Here is a 13121-nt window from a genome sequence, read left to right as displayed (position 1 = left end):
TTGCACAAAAGCCTTGAAATTATCTGTGTCTTGTGATCAAGTTTTACCTTTATAACTGATCATGCAAATGTATCACAAACTTTTCAGAATTTTGTTTGTATATTTAAACCTAAAGGACTACAATTTAAGGGAATTTTGTCAGATTTGCTAATGGATGAGAAGTTTTTTTAATTATTGAAAATCAGCTACACTGATGCAGAAATGACAATATGATTATTTGAATACAATAAGCTTGCAACTACTATGTTCAATTGAATGTAAATAACTAGCTTCAAATGACATGCTAAACTTGTTAAGTTAACCCAACAGAAATTAATACCCACTCACTTATTAAACATGCTACACATTTTAAGATATATTAAAACACCAATGAACAAGCACCTCGATAACATGACCACCACGTTATCATGACTACTTTAACACAGCGTGAAATATCTTGTTATTATCATTCTGTTCTGCCAACACAACCACTCCGATATGCAGACTGAAACGACTGAATCAAGTTGTCTCGTAACATCAACTGAAAACATAATAACTGAAAATTTTGACTGCTAGTTACTTTAATGAATTTTTTAAAAAACTATTTGAAACGTTTGGTTTAGGCTAAATGGAACAAAAGTATATGAATGACAGAATGCACATACTGATCAAAGTGAACTAAACAAGGTCACAAGTATAAATGAAAATGTAAAGTAAATTAAAGTAGACTGTTCCAACAAAAATTAAAAAAGTTCTTTCGCATAATTTCGGGATACTTAGTGTGTGTGGCCTTGACCACCAAACTAATCTCCACGCAGATAAATCGAAATTAAAAAGCAAGCTAAAATTGATAAAAAAAAACTTTCAGCTGCATATACCAACTCAATAACAAAGAATGAAAAACGCTATCTTAAGGTATTGAATCACACGCCATGATGATAAAAACAGTAAAAAGACTATAGCACGAAATATCACCCGAAATGCTTGTCCAAGTCGGCAAAGATTTGTGGCTCTTTGAAACCTCTTCAGTCTGGAGTCAAGTCGTTGAAAGTAGACGTAGGCAATGGACAATAGTACATGACATCAATCATGTAGGAGAGGAGAAAACATTCTTCAAGTTGATTTTGTAACAGGCTCTGTCGATATAACCAGTGTGGCAAATAACTTCAATTGAAAACATAATTACTGCAAGTTTTGACTCCTGTTGATCCCTCAAGAAGACTTGAATGTCCTTTCCAGCAAGCACACCAATATGAGTGCCAATAAAACTTCTATTTAAAACGTTTAGTGTGAATTGGACAAAAGTTTATGGCAGAAAGAGCGCCTTTGATTCAACACGTGCCAATCAAAGTGAGCTAAACAAGGTTAGAAGGATAAACGAAAACATAAAGTAAATGAAAGTAAAATGCTCTCACAATAATCAATAAAATTCATTTACAAAAATTCATCATACTTTGTGTGGCCTTGACTGCCCCATAATTAATTGAACCTCGCATAACATAACCATTGATTCATTGTTACGTAAAAATTCATAAACTTCTTAACTTGCAGTTACTAACCCATAACAAAATAATCACAGCTGCGTTGTAAGCACCTATGGCAGTATTTTAACAATTGCTTGCATGTGAACACACACAGGTTAGCGCATGGTATACTGCAAATAAATTTATAGTGACAGTTCCATATTTTTTTAACACTTTTCTACTGTATTCATCATTTTTTTCACATAGTTTAAGCTTGTTAGTTTGGCATCAATCTATACATAAGTCTAAATTTTTTTTAAATTGTAATATGAAATCAGGCAAATTGATTCAAACCATAAACTATGAATTATAAGTTAGAAAAATTTATGGTATTGCATATATCAAAAACTTCATTTGATTTTTGAAATTAATAATAGCAATTTAGTTGAAATTGTTTTTGACATATGTTGTTGATTTTAATACTGCAAATTAATTAATATTAAATTGGTATAGTTTAGGAAAGAAAACTTAAAAGGCTAACAAGTAAAAATAAAAATTCATCTATTCGTAAGTACATGCAGATAATCTTGGTAAATAGGGTTCAAGCCTGAGGAATCATAGCCAATGGTCTAATTACCATACCAAGTTTATTCGATTAGTTAAAAATAATATTTTTTGTATAACCTTACCCTATTCGTATTTTTTGCAGAGCGCATGGCTGCTGGTCATCTGATTCTCTTTGATGTGGCTGGTTTTGATCTGAATGAAACCCTTTCTGATTTTAATAGCATGTATTCAAGAAATATTCAAGAGCATCTGCCACAAATGTCAACTGTCAAAATTAATGTGGTTCTTGGAGATGATATGCTTTTTGATCAATTTTTACTTCGGCTTATGGAGTGGTGGCAATGTGCTAAATCCGGCATTTGTTTTGAAGATGCGTACAGCAAACATAACTCATTCAATTGGCCAGCTAAAATTTTGCCAACTTGTGTAAGCATTTTTCTTTAAACATTGTGGTCATACTTTAAATACCTCCAGCTAACTCCTCCTGCTTCTACCTCCTCCTCTTTCTGTTTATGTCTATAACTTGTGCAATTTATAACTGCAGAAAACTGAACTGGAAAATTATATAACCACCAATTTTGAACAAGATGCTGAATCAGCAAAATCTAACATGGGTCAAAAAACTTTAGCATACATAGCAATGGCAATCTTTTTTGAAAAACAAAACTTTGAAGCAGGTTATATAAGTGGAAAGGCGTGGAAATCTCTTTGCCAAGGCCTAAGTTTATTGAATATGGAAAAAGATCAGATAAAATCATTGTTTACAGAAATTGCTCAAAACAAGTGAGTCATAAGCTTATATCTGAGTGAGTGAGTGACAATGAACAGTAAGTGAAAATGAAATTTGCACAAATTTTCTTCATTGTAAACTCAAAGTATGCATTTCACTTTTCTAGCTTTAGTATTTCCAGAAAACGTTTTTGTTGACAAATCTCTTTGTATAATGCTTATAATACTATTCTCATAGTTTTTTATGTTGTACATGATTTCTTTGCATGAATGGAATTTTGTCATAGTTTGTACTAATCTTACACAGAGAGAAGAGAGCAAAGATGCTTATTGCCTTGGATTATTTAGTGCAAAAGAATAAAGGATTTCTTCGCTCTCTGTTTCTGTTTCCAATATATTACATTTTATGTAATGAAGGAGACTGTGCCATCAATGATAACATTTGGAGTGAAGTCGTCACTAAATTTCATTTAAGTGAGCTAAGCTCAAAAATTGAAAGGTCCCAAGAGTAAGTTGAAATTTTTTTTACTCCTTATCATTAAAGTCAATAAATTTTTTGCCAATATTTGAGTTTGTTGATATATAATTAAAACGAATTGACCATTTTACCAATGTAACTACTATACTGGTAGTTAAAACAAGCTTTTTCAAATATTGAGGAAAAACAGTTAAGACTAAAATTTTAAAACCGGTTTTAGGTTTTTAAAATTAAGAAGTATTATATGTACTTATCTATATTATTTTTCTAAAACTCTTTGAGAAAAAGAAAATAAAAAAGTTTTCTACGTTTTTCCACATATTACCCAGTTATAATTTTCTCAGTGCCCATCATGCTTAGGCTGCTAGTTAAGATTATTTTACTATCATAACAGACGTTGGATTTTAAGTTGGTGACTAATTAATTTGATTTGGGCTATTTACGATCATTCTTTGAATGTTTAACTTTGAATATCGTTAATTGATGACTATCATTGAATTTTGAAATTGTACTGTTTGTGTTTCAGACTAAACAGTGATCTTATTCAAGCGTTATTGTCTCCAACATTTCCTAAAATGATTGATGTTGTCATGATTGTCCTTCCTTGCCACATGGTCCTTCATCATATTAATAAAAGCAGTTCACTGCAGTACCTTTTGCCAAATGTTGTTCTTTTGAAGGTGGCAACAGAAGTGTCACAGGATAACTTAACAGTATGCTTCTTGATTAGCTTTTATTATGAATTCAATAAATCATATTTTCATCACATTTTATGTCATAGTTATATTTCACTTTTTTGTCTGTATCATTATAGCGTTGGGTTATCATCTATTTAAATTATTTGCTATACATTTTACCTACACTGCCATGACAATGTTTGACTGTTTTAGAAATTCATACAAAGCAAAAAGTTCATGTCGTGGATAAACAATTACATTGAAGACTTAATCACAAAATGCAATAGGAATAAGTAAGTTGTCTAATCGACTTATACACAGAGCCAATTTGCAATGTCACTCAAGTACTCGGACTCGATTCCTTCCATATTTATTTTCACATAGATATAATATATATACATTGATGAAATAGTATGTCATGTAATGATGTTGATTAATAGAATTGGTTCAGATGAAGTTCAGTGGATTGCTTTGGCAGAGAAGAAGACTATGCAGCTTCTCAAAAATTTACAATGCTCATCAGAAAAAAAACTTGAAGATCTACAGATTGTTCTGTCTGTTACTTTAAATATTCATAAATGTTCAATGCTTTTGCAAGAGGTATATTTTTGTAGTAAATCTGCATTTTAAAAAGTTATCTATTATTAACAGCATATCATAAATTAATGAAAAATAAGCATTTCAGAAAGAAATTTGGTTTTACATTCAGTTTGAATGCAATAATGATTCACCAGAGTTTTTAGGTGCCCTGTACAGTATCATGATTTGCGCTCAGTCACTAAGTAATTCTTTAAAATGTAAAACTTGTAAAACCTAAAACTAAAATTTATCACCTTATTTATATTGTGAGCACGCAGAAGCTTAAACTGTGTTTTTCTTCTTTATAACAGAATTCATCAGATGGTGAACCGCTTTTTGGTGAAAGTGTAAGTCCAATTCTCAAAGTAGTCATCGGATGGATTAATAATGATATAAGCGATCAAGTTTATTTTCAGCACATCCAAGTACTGATGAATTGATGTCATATTACTATTTGTTTTCTTTGTTTTAGTTTTTCTGACATTTAATGCATGTCCAGATTATTAAAATTATGTGCAATTTTGTTTTATCCATTTTTTACTTAATGCATTGTAGTTATGTTTCAAAATAAAAATTTTTATATTCCAAATTTATGCAATTATTCTATTAGTGTTCACATAAAATGTCATTGCAATGCAGTATATTTACCAGCTTCTACATTAACTAAATATATTGTTTAAAATGAAGTTTACATGCATTCTGTTAGCCTGCTAAAAATTGTTTTATGATTTGATGTACACAGTTTTGGAATTACTTGCTAGCTGCAGATTTGCTCCATGAATCTGAAAGTGAGACCTGGAAATCACAAATTTCTGACGCTATACAAGATCGTCTTTTAGAAGTAATTTTTTATTTTCTTGTTTGTGGTTGTTAACTTTGCACTTAAGCTATAACAGAAATCAACATTGGTTTGAGGATAACAGTATAGCGACGTTTTTAACTGCAACACTAATCGTGCGCTTTATAAAGTAAGTTGTGTACATTTTTATTTCTATGCTGTTAAAGTAGCCATGAAATTAAGTCTTATAATTTGTCAACAGGGTTAAAAATATGGATAAAAAATTGTATGCACTACTTAATTTTAAATTTATTGCAGAAACTGTTTCAAAGTTTTATTTTGTTTTAGAAACTAAAACTAAATAAAGATTTGATTGAGTTTTTCGGAGGCAAACTTGAAAAAATGAAAGCATCTAAGGAAACAGAGTCCTGTTTTTCGGAAGCTATATATCAATTTGCATATCAAGTTTCAAAGGTGATTTTTCCATTCCTGTCTGGCAGTTAACAGCATTTTTTGTAAATTTAATTACTGCCGCAGATTATACACAAGTGCATAGACATACATACTGTACATACACATACATACATAAGTAAATAAATGTACGTAGGTTTGAATGGCTTACTTTTTTGTACAGGAAGCAAGAGGACTTTCTTCATGGTTTTGGGGATCAGAATTCAAACAGAAGCTTGTTCCAATTCTTGAACGACTCTTTCACCAAGAGTGGCATAATTTGTCACAACTGCTTGCTTTTGATGGTGTTTTACAATTTGTCATTCATTGGCCTTTTGCTGTTCATTTCTTCAAATTGTTTGGTAAGAAAATAAGACAAGCATTAGAATATAATATTTATTTATTAAAAATATGATTGTTTTGCGATTAAAGCTAATTTTAATCAACTAGACTTTTTGGTTACTCTGTTTTCAGTTGAGCCTATTGACGTTTTTAAATTTGAAGTTTAGATTTGATATAGGATTGTCTAGTTATCAATACTTTTTCAAGGTATTTTTTTGTTACAAGTTTATTTATACATTCATTTAACATTCAAGTTCTATAATACTTTATATATCTAAAATTAAGATATGTTTATAACTTGTATGCAACAAAAAACATGTATATTTTCAAATTTTAGGTGATCAGAAAAACAGGAAAATGCTAAACAACAACACACAAAAGTGTATGGATTTCATTAAACAAACTTTGCAGCTGATTATTTTGGATGTGTCTACTGGCAACATATCATTTAATCATATGCAGCAAATATTGGCAGAAGATAAAATATTTTTGGAGGCGTTGTCAATCTTGAAAACTGATAAGGTACTGTCATGCAGAGCTTCTTTTAAGGTTTTACTTTGGTGATTGCTGACAAACTTTAAGAGACCGTTACTTTTAAAGATTAACTGGTAATTTTATGCTGCAGTTCCAGAGTTATAAACTTAAGGGCCTGTAGTACCATTTTGAGCAGTTTTGAAACGGCAACACGGTGATTGTGACGAAGGTCGCATGCAAGACGTCACTATAGAAAAAGTATAAATGGTTCCGGTCCAGTGCGCATGTCCCTTAATTTGTGATTGTTTGTTGTTGTTATGGCGTTTGCTGAGTGTAGGTTCAGGCTAAAGTTGACATTTTGTGTTGGTTCAAAATTAAGGCTTTTTGGCTATATAATACCCAGTAATTAAGCTCTTGTAACATAAACTTGCAAACGTAAGTTTTTAATATCTATACCAAAACATATTTAAACAACTGTAAAACTGATGTATTGGTAGCACTTACAACCTGACCTGTTAAACCTGTAGGCTTACCTGCAAATGACGTTTACAGAAGATGAACTGTAATCATGACAGTAGTAAGTGCCAAGGAGCAAAACTAGAATTAATGTATTGCTTATGGTAAAATGTAGGAAATTTTATCTAAAGTGTCAAAAGTTACAGTTCATTCACAGTTAACTCTTAGGATAGTTTGATCAAGAAGGAAAACACATTAGACATCACCTAAAGCACATACTTAACTTAAAATGTTCCTTTTATGGCAGTTTAATGGTTTAATTACATCTACAAATTCTACATGCATTATTTTTGCAGGACAAAGAAACTTCTGTTGATTCCATGGAAATGATTGGTTTACATTTAGACAAGAAAGCCCAAGATTTAACTGCATTTACTGAACTGAAACGAGAACTGGAATATTTTGTGGAGCTGTGTGAAAGCAATGGTATTTACTATAGATCATAACTAAATCATATTCATCTTTGTATCAAAAATATACATTGAACTTAAGATAAATATGATTTTCACTTTAATTGTAGAAACCCTTGCCTTACAAGTAACTGAGCTCCAAGCTGCCTTAAATAAAAATATTTCTGCATTACCCTGGTCTGAGATATTTGAAACACAATCTAGTAAAGAACCACAGTGCTTTCCTGTAAATATTGCCCATCTACAATTTAGCGATGCTGTGAAGAGAGTTGTCAAAGAAATATTTGCTTACAAGGTAGCAGAAGCATTTCTTGATTTGAGTTGTTATTTTTACTTTATCCTTTCATATTGACTTTCTCTGGATAAAATTCTTCGTGATACACTCATGTCATTTCCTTGAATATTGCAGATCAATGACACTGAGCTTGCTCAAAATATATTTTACAAAGAAATGGGAATAATGAATTTTGGAAAAGATGATCAAAAGAAGCCTGATACACTTGATCTGGATGCAATGGTCCCAATTTGGAAATCAACTAAGTGTAAACTTTCTGCCTTAAAATATGATGTCGATTCAGGTTATTTTGAGTGATGTATGCTGACATTGCTGGTTGTTTTTTTGTTTTCACTCTCTTACTATGTTTTATTCATAATTTGTATTCTACAGTATATGTCCTATTTAACTCATATTTTACATAAACAGTTTTTTTTTTTTCAGGAAAAATAACTTTGGATAGGGTGAATGCAATATTTGGAGATTTGAACACAAGAGAGTGTGGGGATGCAGAAAAAATTTGTGTTTCCAACTTGATGTCTGCTATATATGTTTTCCCTGATGTAGAAGTATGTGAAGTTGATCAAAAGGAAACCTTTTCTGCTGAGGATGAAGTACCACAGCACATCAAAAGAAACATCAACCCTAATTTTAATCTTTGCAATGGTAAAATGATAGCCACGAAATAAATACATATAAAGTATATAACTAAACTACCAAAAAAGTCTGCAATTCATTTTCAATGACCACAAATATGGAAATTTTCTTGTAACTTTTGACTTTATTACAGATAAAGAGCACACATTAAATGATGAAGAGGAAAGCATCTCATCAGATGTTTTTGCCAAAGCAGAGCAAAAGATCGACTTAGGTGTATGTGGAGAGGATGAAGAAAGCATCACTGATGTTACTTCAATAAATTATCATCGTGTGGAACCCGACACAAATACCAGTGCTTTTGCATCATCCAGTGCTGAAGCCAGCGATAAATTGAGCAATTTAGAATACGCTTGCTCCAGTGTGTGCCCACGGTCAGAGCAGTATGTGGATGAACTACATTCTGAAAATCCTGCCGAAAGACAAACTTTTCGTATAGAGCAAATTAGCAATTATTTTGCTCTTAAACAACAGCAATTGACCGCTTCTGTTTTGTATGATCTGAAGCAATGTCTGCAGTTGAATGGAGATTTCTCTTATCTTGAAATCGTACAAGTAATTTTTCTTTCTAAATGTTGTTTGAATAGTTATTTTTAGTAATTTACCCATGGTCTATTAAAGTCAAGGTGCTACTGCTTTTTTCACACTTAACTTAAAACCGTTGTAGAATGCCAACAACTTGGTTTGTTTATACTTCTGTTACTAGGAAAATGAGAGCATTTCGCAGACACAACCACTGAAGTGCATTTCATCTGACATAATAAAAGCAATTCAAGCAATAAAGGACATTAATGAAAAACAACTGGACATGTTGAAGGGTTTTTTGCAAAACGCAGAGTTGATTGAATGGCTAAGAAACAACATGAAAGGTGGTTACTATCTATATTTTATGAAAAGCTAATTTAATATTCAGTATTCCCTCTAATTTCTGCAAACAATTGATTAGAGCTTCTGATAGTTTATACAATATTTTTAAAAATCAAAAATGTTGGGAAGCGCAAACATATTTTATTCAGCTTACCTTAATGGTATATGTGTGCTCTACTCCTGTCCGTATTGTATTGGAACAGTTTGTAGCAGCAAATTTACAGTGCATACAAAGGGCTTTCAGCTGGCTGCTACACTAAATATTAGCTCTGAACATGATGCCAAGTGTGTAGTATGGTACATCAGCACAATCTGTTTATGAAAAACTCAGTTATATTCACTGTTTGCTTCGCATTTTTTGTTCTTCAGTTACTGTTGTTTTACTGTTCAACATGATCTCGATTTGAGAACCTGTTGTGCCCTAAGGTATAATGCATACATTACTGAAAATTTGAGCATATGGCCATTATGCAGGTAATAAAATTCCAAGATGACAGAAACAAACAATTCCCAAAACAATTACATTTTGCAAATGAATTTATAAGAATATGATATAAAATTAAGTAGACTTGTGTGCAGCTGTGCACAGGTCACATGAAACGGTTTAGAAGATGGCAATACAGTAGTATTTATTACTTCACAACATTGAAATCACTGCTAAAGTTATCTGACCTATTTCATAATGAATATTTTTTGAGGAAGATCGTGGAGAAGTTAAAGTTATGAGTGATCTTGCAATGATCTCAGCCGGAGAAACAATTCTTGAGGTTGACCGGGTTTCCTGCTTTTTAAGTGCTGTTATGGGGTTCGCTCCTTTTATATTTGATCTCGAAGAAAATGCAAATTTAACTAACGTAGTAGATGCTTTGAAAAAAGTGTGGGAAGCATACTCGAATGATAACAAACTATTGAAGAAATGGGTTAGTTACAGTTTTTTTATACTGTATATATTTGCCTTTTGTTTGTGTAAAATATAAAAATCCTTTTTTTCTCTGATATTAGTTTGCATTATAACTATACTTTGACCTTAGCATGGAACAGCACAATATTTGGAATGGTTAAAAGGAATCAAAGATTTTCATGGATCTGTTGAGAAATCATCTTTATCTCGTGCTCAGGATATAAATGCTCATGGCGTTTATATTATTAGTGGAGAAACTGAACCAATACCAACAACCAAAAATGCTCTAAAACTGGAATTGTCCACAAATCAAGATGCAGGTGAGATGAAGCTATTAAAATAATTGAATGACTGAGCTATTGCATTTCTCCCATTCATATTTCCAATCAGGCATTTGCTCACATATTGTACTGTTATAGATAAAGTTATGACAGTGGAAGAATTGCATAATCTTCAGTCACGTCTCATGCTGATTGCTGGTGAAGCAGAAAAAGGATTAGATGAAGTTAAAGTCTTTATAGAGGTTCTTGCTCATGTTGAAAACTTGACAAAGGCTTATGTTAAATTGAAGTCTGCTGGGTGTCTTTTATTCAACAATTGGAATGTAAAGTTAAGGTATTACTTTATATGTTTGTATAAAAGCATCTTGATGCAGCAATAAAAATATACTTGTCTTGTTTATCCTGAGCTATATGATAGCAGTTATGACTTCCTACTGATTAGTTTATATGATAAATAAATAAATATATTTTAAGATTTCGAGCTGCTTCAAAAGAGGCAGAATCTGATGGCAGCAAAAGTTCAATTGAGATTTCATTTGATGACAAAAGTCAACCTATGCTATGCAAAGATAATGTGCTCGATGAAATGAAGAAGCTAGCTATAGTACTTGGAGATGCGCATGAAAAGTATGATATACTTGCTAACAATTTTGCCCTAATGCTGTTGTTGAAGCAAATTCTAAGATTTTGTTTAATATAGATACGACACATGATAAGTTTTTATTTTGGCTACCGACACATTTCAGTTGTAATGTAACATTAGTATGATATTGTGATCCTTGCAGATGGGTTAACAATTTAAATGAGATACGAAAACAATTCTATCATCTCAATCACTTCAGTATCCAGCAAATAACATACCTTTGTAAAGAACTTGCTGGTGTAGATGAGTTTGGCGTTATACCTGACCAGGTATTCACACTACTTGCTTGCATAAAGCGAGATGTGTCTGATAAAGACATTATTCAACTGCTGCAAGAAGCAACTAACGCGAAAAATGAAGAAGATGGTGTTGTGGATGACGAAAAAGATCAATCTGTTGCGGGTGGGTTGATTGACATCGCTTTTATAAAAAGTTCTATTATCACACGGACATTTTTATTGCCAAGATATGCTACAAATCATCATGATTGTAATTTTGCTCTTATCGGTAATAATTTATTGTATCACTAAGAATAATTCCAATTCTGTGCGTGTAGCAACTACAGTGCTTTTTTGTTTATCAATTTTGGCTTAAATTTTTTTTGTCCATATTTTAGCCTACAGGATAGTTCAGGATAGACAACTATAAAATAATACGTTAATGTGCTTTTTTTTGTAGAAAACATTGTATTATCTCCCATCGAGCAAAAGAAACAAATGGCAAGACGTTTACTTGATGAAGATATGTCAGAGCGCCTGGCCAAAGCTTCGGTTCAAGCGGTTGGATTGCCACTGGATTATGATGACTGTTACTTGAAATCTTTGGAAATTGAATTTGATGAGGCTATAATTACTGAAATGGTAAAAGCATTTGACAAAGAAATCGGTAAGTAATGCCCAGAATGGCATTATAGGCTGTTGTTGCGTTAAAAATGAGCTATATTAAGTTCACAAATCTATTATGTGCAGGGTTTGATGCTAGTAGCAGTGAAATTAATGTGATTGAGTCAGTTATAAATGACCGTTCAAACCTCACTTTACAAAATGTCATTGAAAAAATACTTGGTGGCCCAAACTCAGGCAAAAATATCATCAGCGTGGCTTTGAAAACTGTTTGTGAAAGATACATGGAAGCTACTTCGGTAAATATATTTTTTTTGCAAATAAGCCTTTTATGGGTGTATAATTTGTTCCTCCTAAATATACGAGTACAACTGGAATTTTAAAAAAGGTTACTTCGTTGAGTGACTGCATCAGCATAGAGCATTTTGGACACTTTGCCACAAATCTTAGCTTGCGAGTTGACAAAAAAGACATAATAGTTCGTCACCTTTCCGAAAATTTGGAACCTTGCAAACCCAACCTCATCATATGTCAAGAACAAGAGGTGTTTTCAACACTTTTATCTCTGTACATGGATTCACCGGAGCAACCATTGCCCACTCCATCTGAGGTTTTGCTATGCTCAAAGACAACAAATAAAATGGAAACGGAACTCTTACTAAGGCGTGCAATGCAAACTGGGATTAAAACAGGTTTACAATTTATTAGCATTGTGTAGCATTATATCTTCATGGTGAATGAATCACTATTGTTACAGGCGTTGGTGTTTGCTTTCACCGTCGACCATAACAGTTTTGCTGATTCAATACCAAAACGCAACAAAAGTTGTTAAAATTATCTTTTGCTTTTAAGGTACCAAGATCTATTGCCTTGCATTTGCTGATAGTCTGACTTTTGATGTTGCCAATGCCACAGAAAATATGATTAGGCAGCTGGAAAAGGAATCCAATCTCAATCCAAACTACAAGCTTGTCATCATATGCTCTTCTCCACAGCAATATATTGCATCATTGCTATATGAGGTACTTTGTCGTTTTTGTTTTTAAATGTCATATCAATTGCATTGCTTTTTATTGTATCAAAGTATATAACAAGTGGCGCAATGCAATCTCAGATTAAGTTTTAGGGAAAATATGTTTGCAGCGAATTATGTTTGTTGTTACTTTGTATATTTTTTTAATACCTGTTTGATATTCCTACAAACGTAAAATTGA

General features: G+C 32.2%; 1 protein-coding gene across 5 annotated transcripts in view; it reads left to right on the top strand.

Annotated features, from left to right (window-relative positions):
- Nucleotides 1-13121, top strand: part of LOC143452796 (E3 ubiquitin-protein ligase rnf213-alpha-like) — a 47769-nt gene that overhangs the window by 19716 nt on the left and 14932 nt on the right. For all 5 annotated transcript variants that reach the window (XM_076953901.1, XM_076953900.1, XM_076953899.1 and 2 more), the window contains exons 14-39: nt 2152-2435; nt 2554-2792; nt 3046-3246; nt 3743-3929; nt 4107-4186; nt 4334-4493; nt 4784-4897; nt 5215-5313; nt 5599-5724; nt 5885-6062; nt 6380-6564; nt 7329-7458; nt 7553-7737; nt 7852-8020; nt 8161-8382; nt 8507-8928; nt 9080-9242; nt 9943-10160; nt 10272-10461; nt 10561-10756; nt 10897-11049; nt 11208-11467; nt 11744-11950; nt 12034-12206; nt 12296-12599; nt 12760-12929. In XM_076953901.1, the coding sequence (XP_076810016.1) occupies nt 2152-2435; nt 2554-2792; nt 3046-3246; nt 3743-3929; nt 4107-4186; nt 4334-4493; nt 4784-4897; nt 5215-5313; nt 5599-5724; nt 5885-6062; nt 6380-6564; nt 7329-7458; nt 7553-7737; nt 7852-8020; nt 8161-8382; nt 8507-8928; nt 9080-9242; nt 9943-10160; nt 10272-10461; nt 10561-10756; nt 10897-11049; nt 11208-11467; nt 11744-11950; nt 12034-12206; nt 12296-12599; nt 12760-12929 (5015 nt within the window). The remainder of the gene's footprint in view (nt 1-2151; nt 2436-2553; nt 2793-3045; nt 3247-3742; nt 3930-4106; nt 4187-4333; nt 4494-4783; nt 4898-5214; nt 5314-5598; nt 5725-5884; nt 6063-6379; nt 6565-7328; nt 7459-7552; nt 7738-7851; nt 8021-8160; nt 8383-8506; nt 8929-9079; nt 9243-9942; nt 10161-10271; nt 10462-10560; nt 10757-10896; nt 11050-11207; nt 11468-11743; nt 11951-12033; nt 12207-12295; nt 12600-12759; nt 12930-13121) is intronic.

Source organism: Clavelina lepadiformis, chromosome 4, assembly GCF_947623445.1.
Source record: "Clavelina lepadiformis chromosome 4, kaClaLepa1.1, whole genome shotgun sequence".
In the NCBI taxonomy this organism is placed as follows: Eukaryota; Metazoa; Chordata; class Ascidiacea; order Aplousobranchia; family Clavelinidae; genus Clavelina; species Clavelina lepadiformis.
This window is presented reverse-complemented; position numbering and strand designations above follow the sequence as displayed.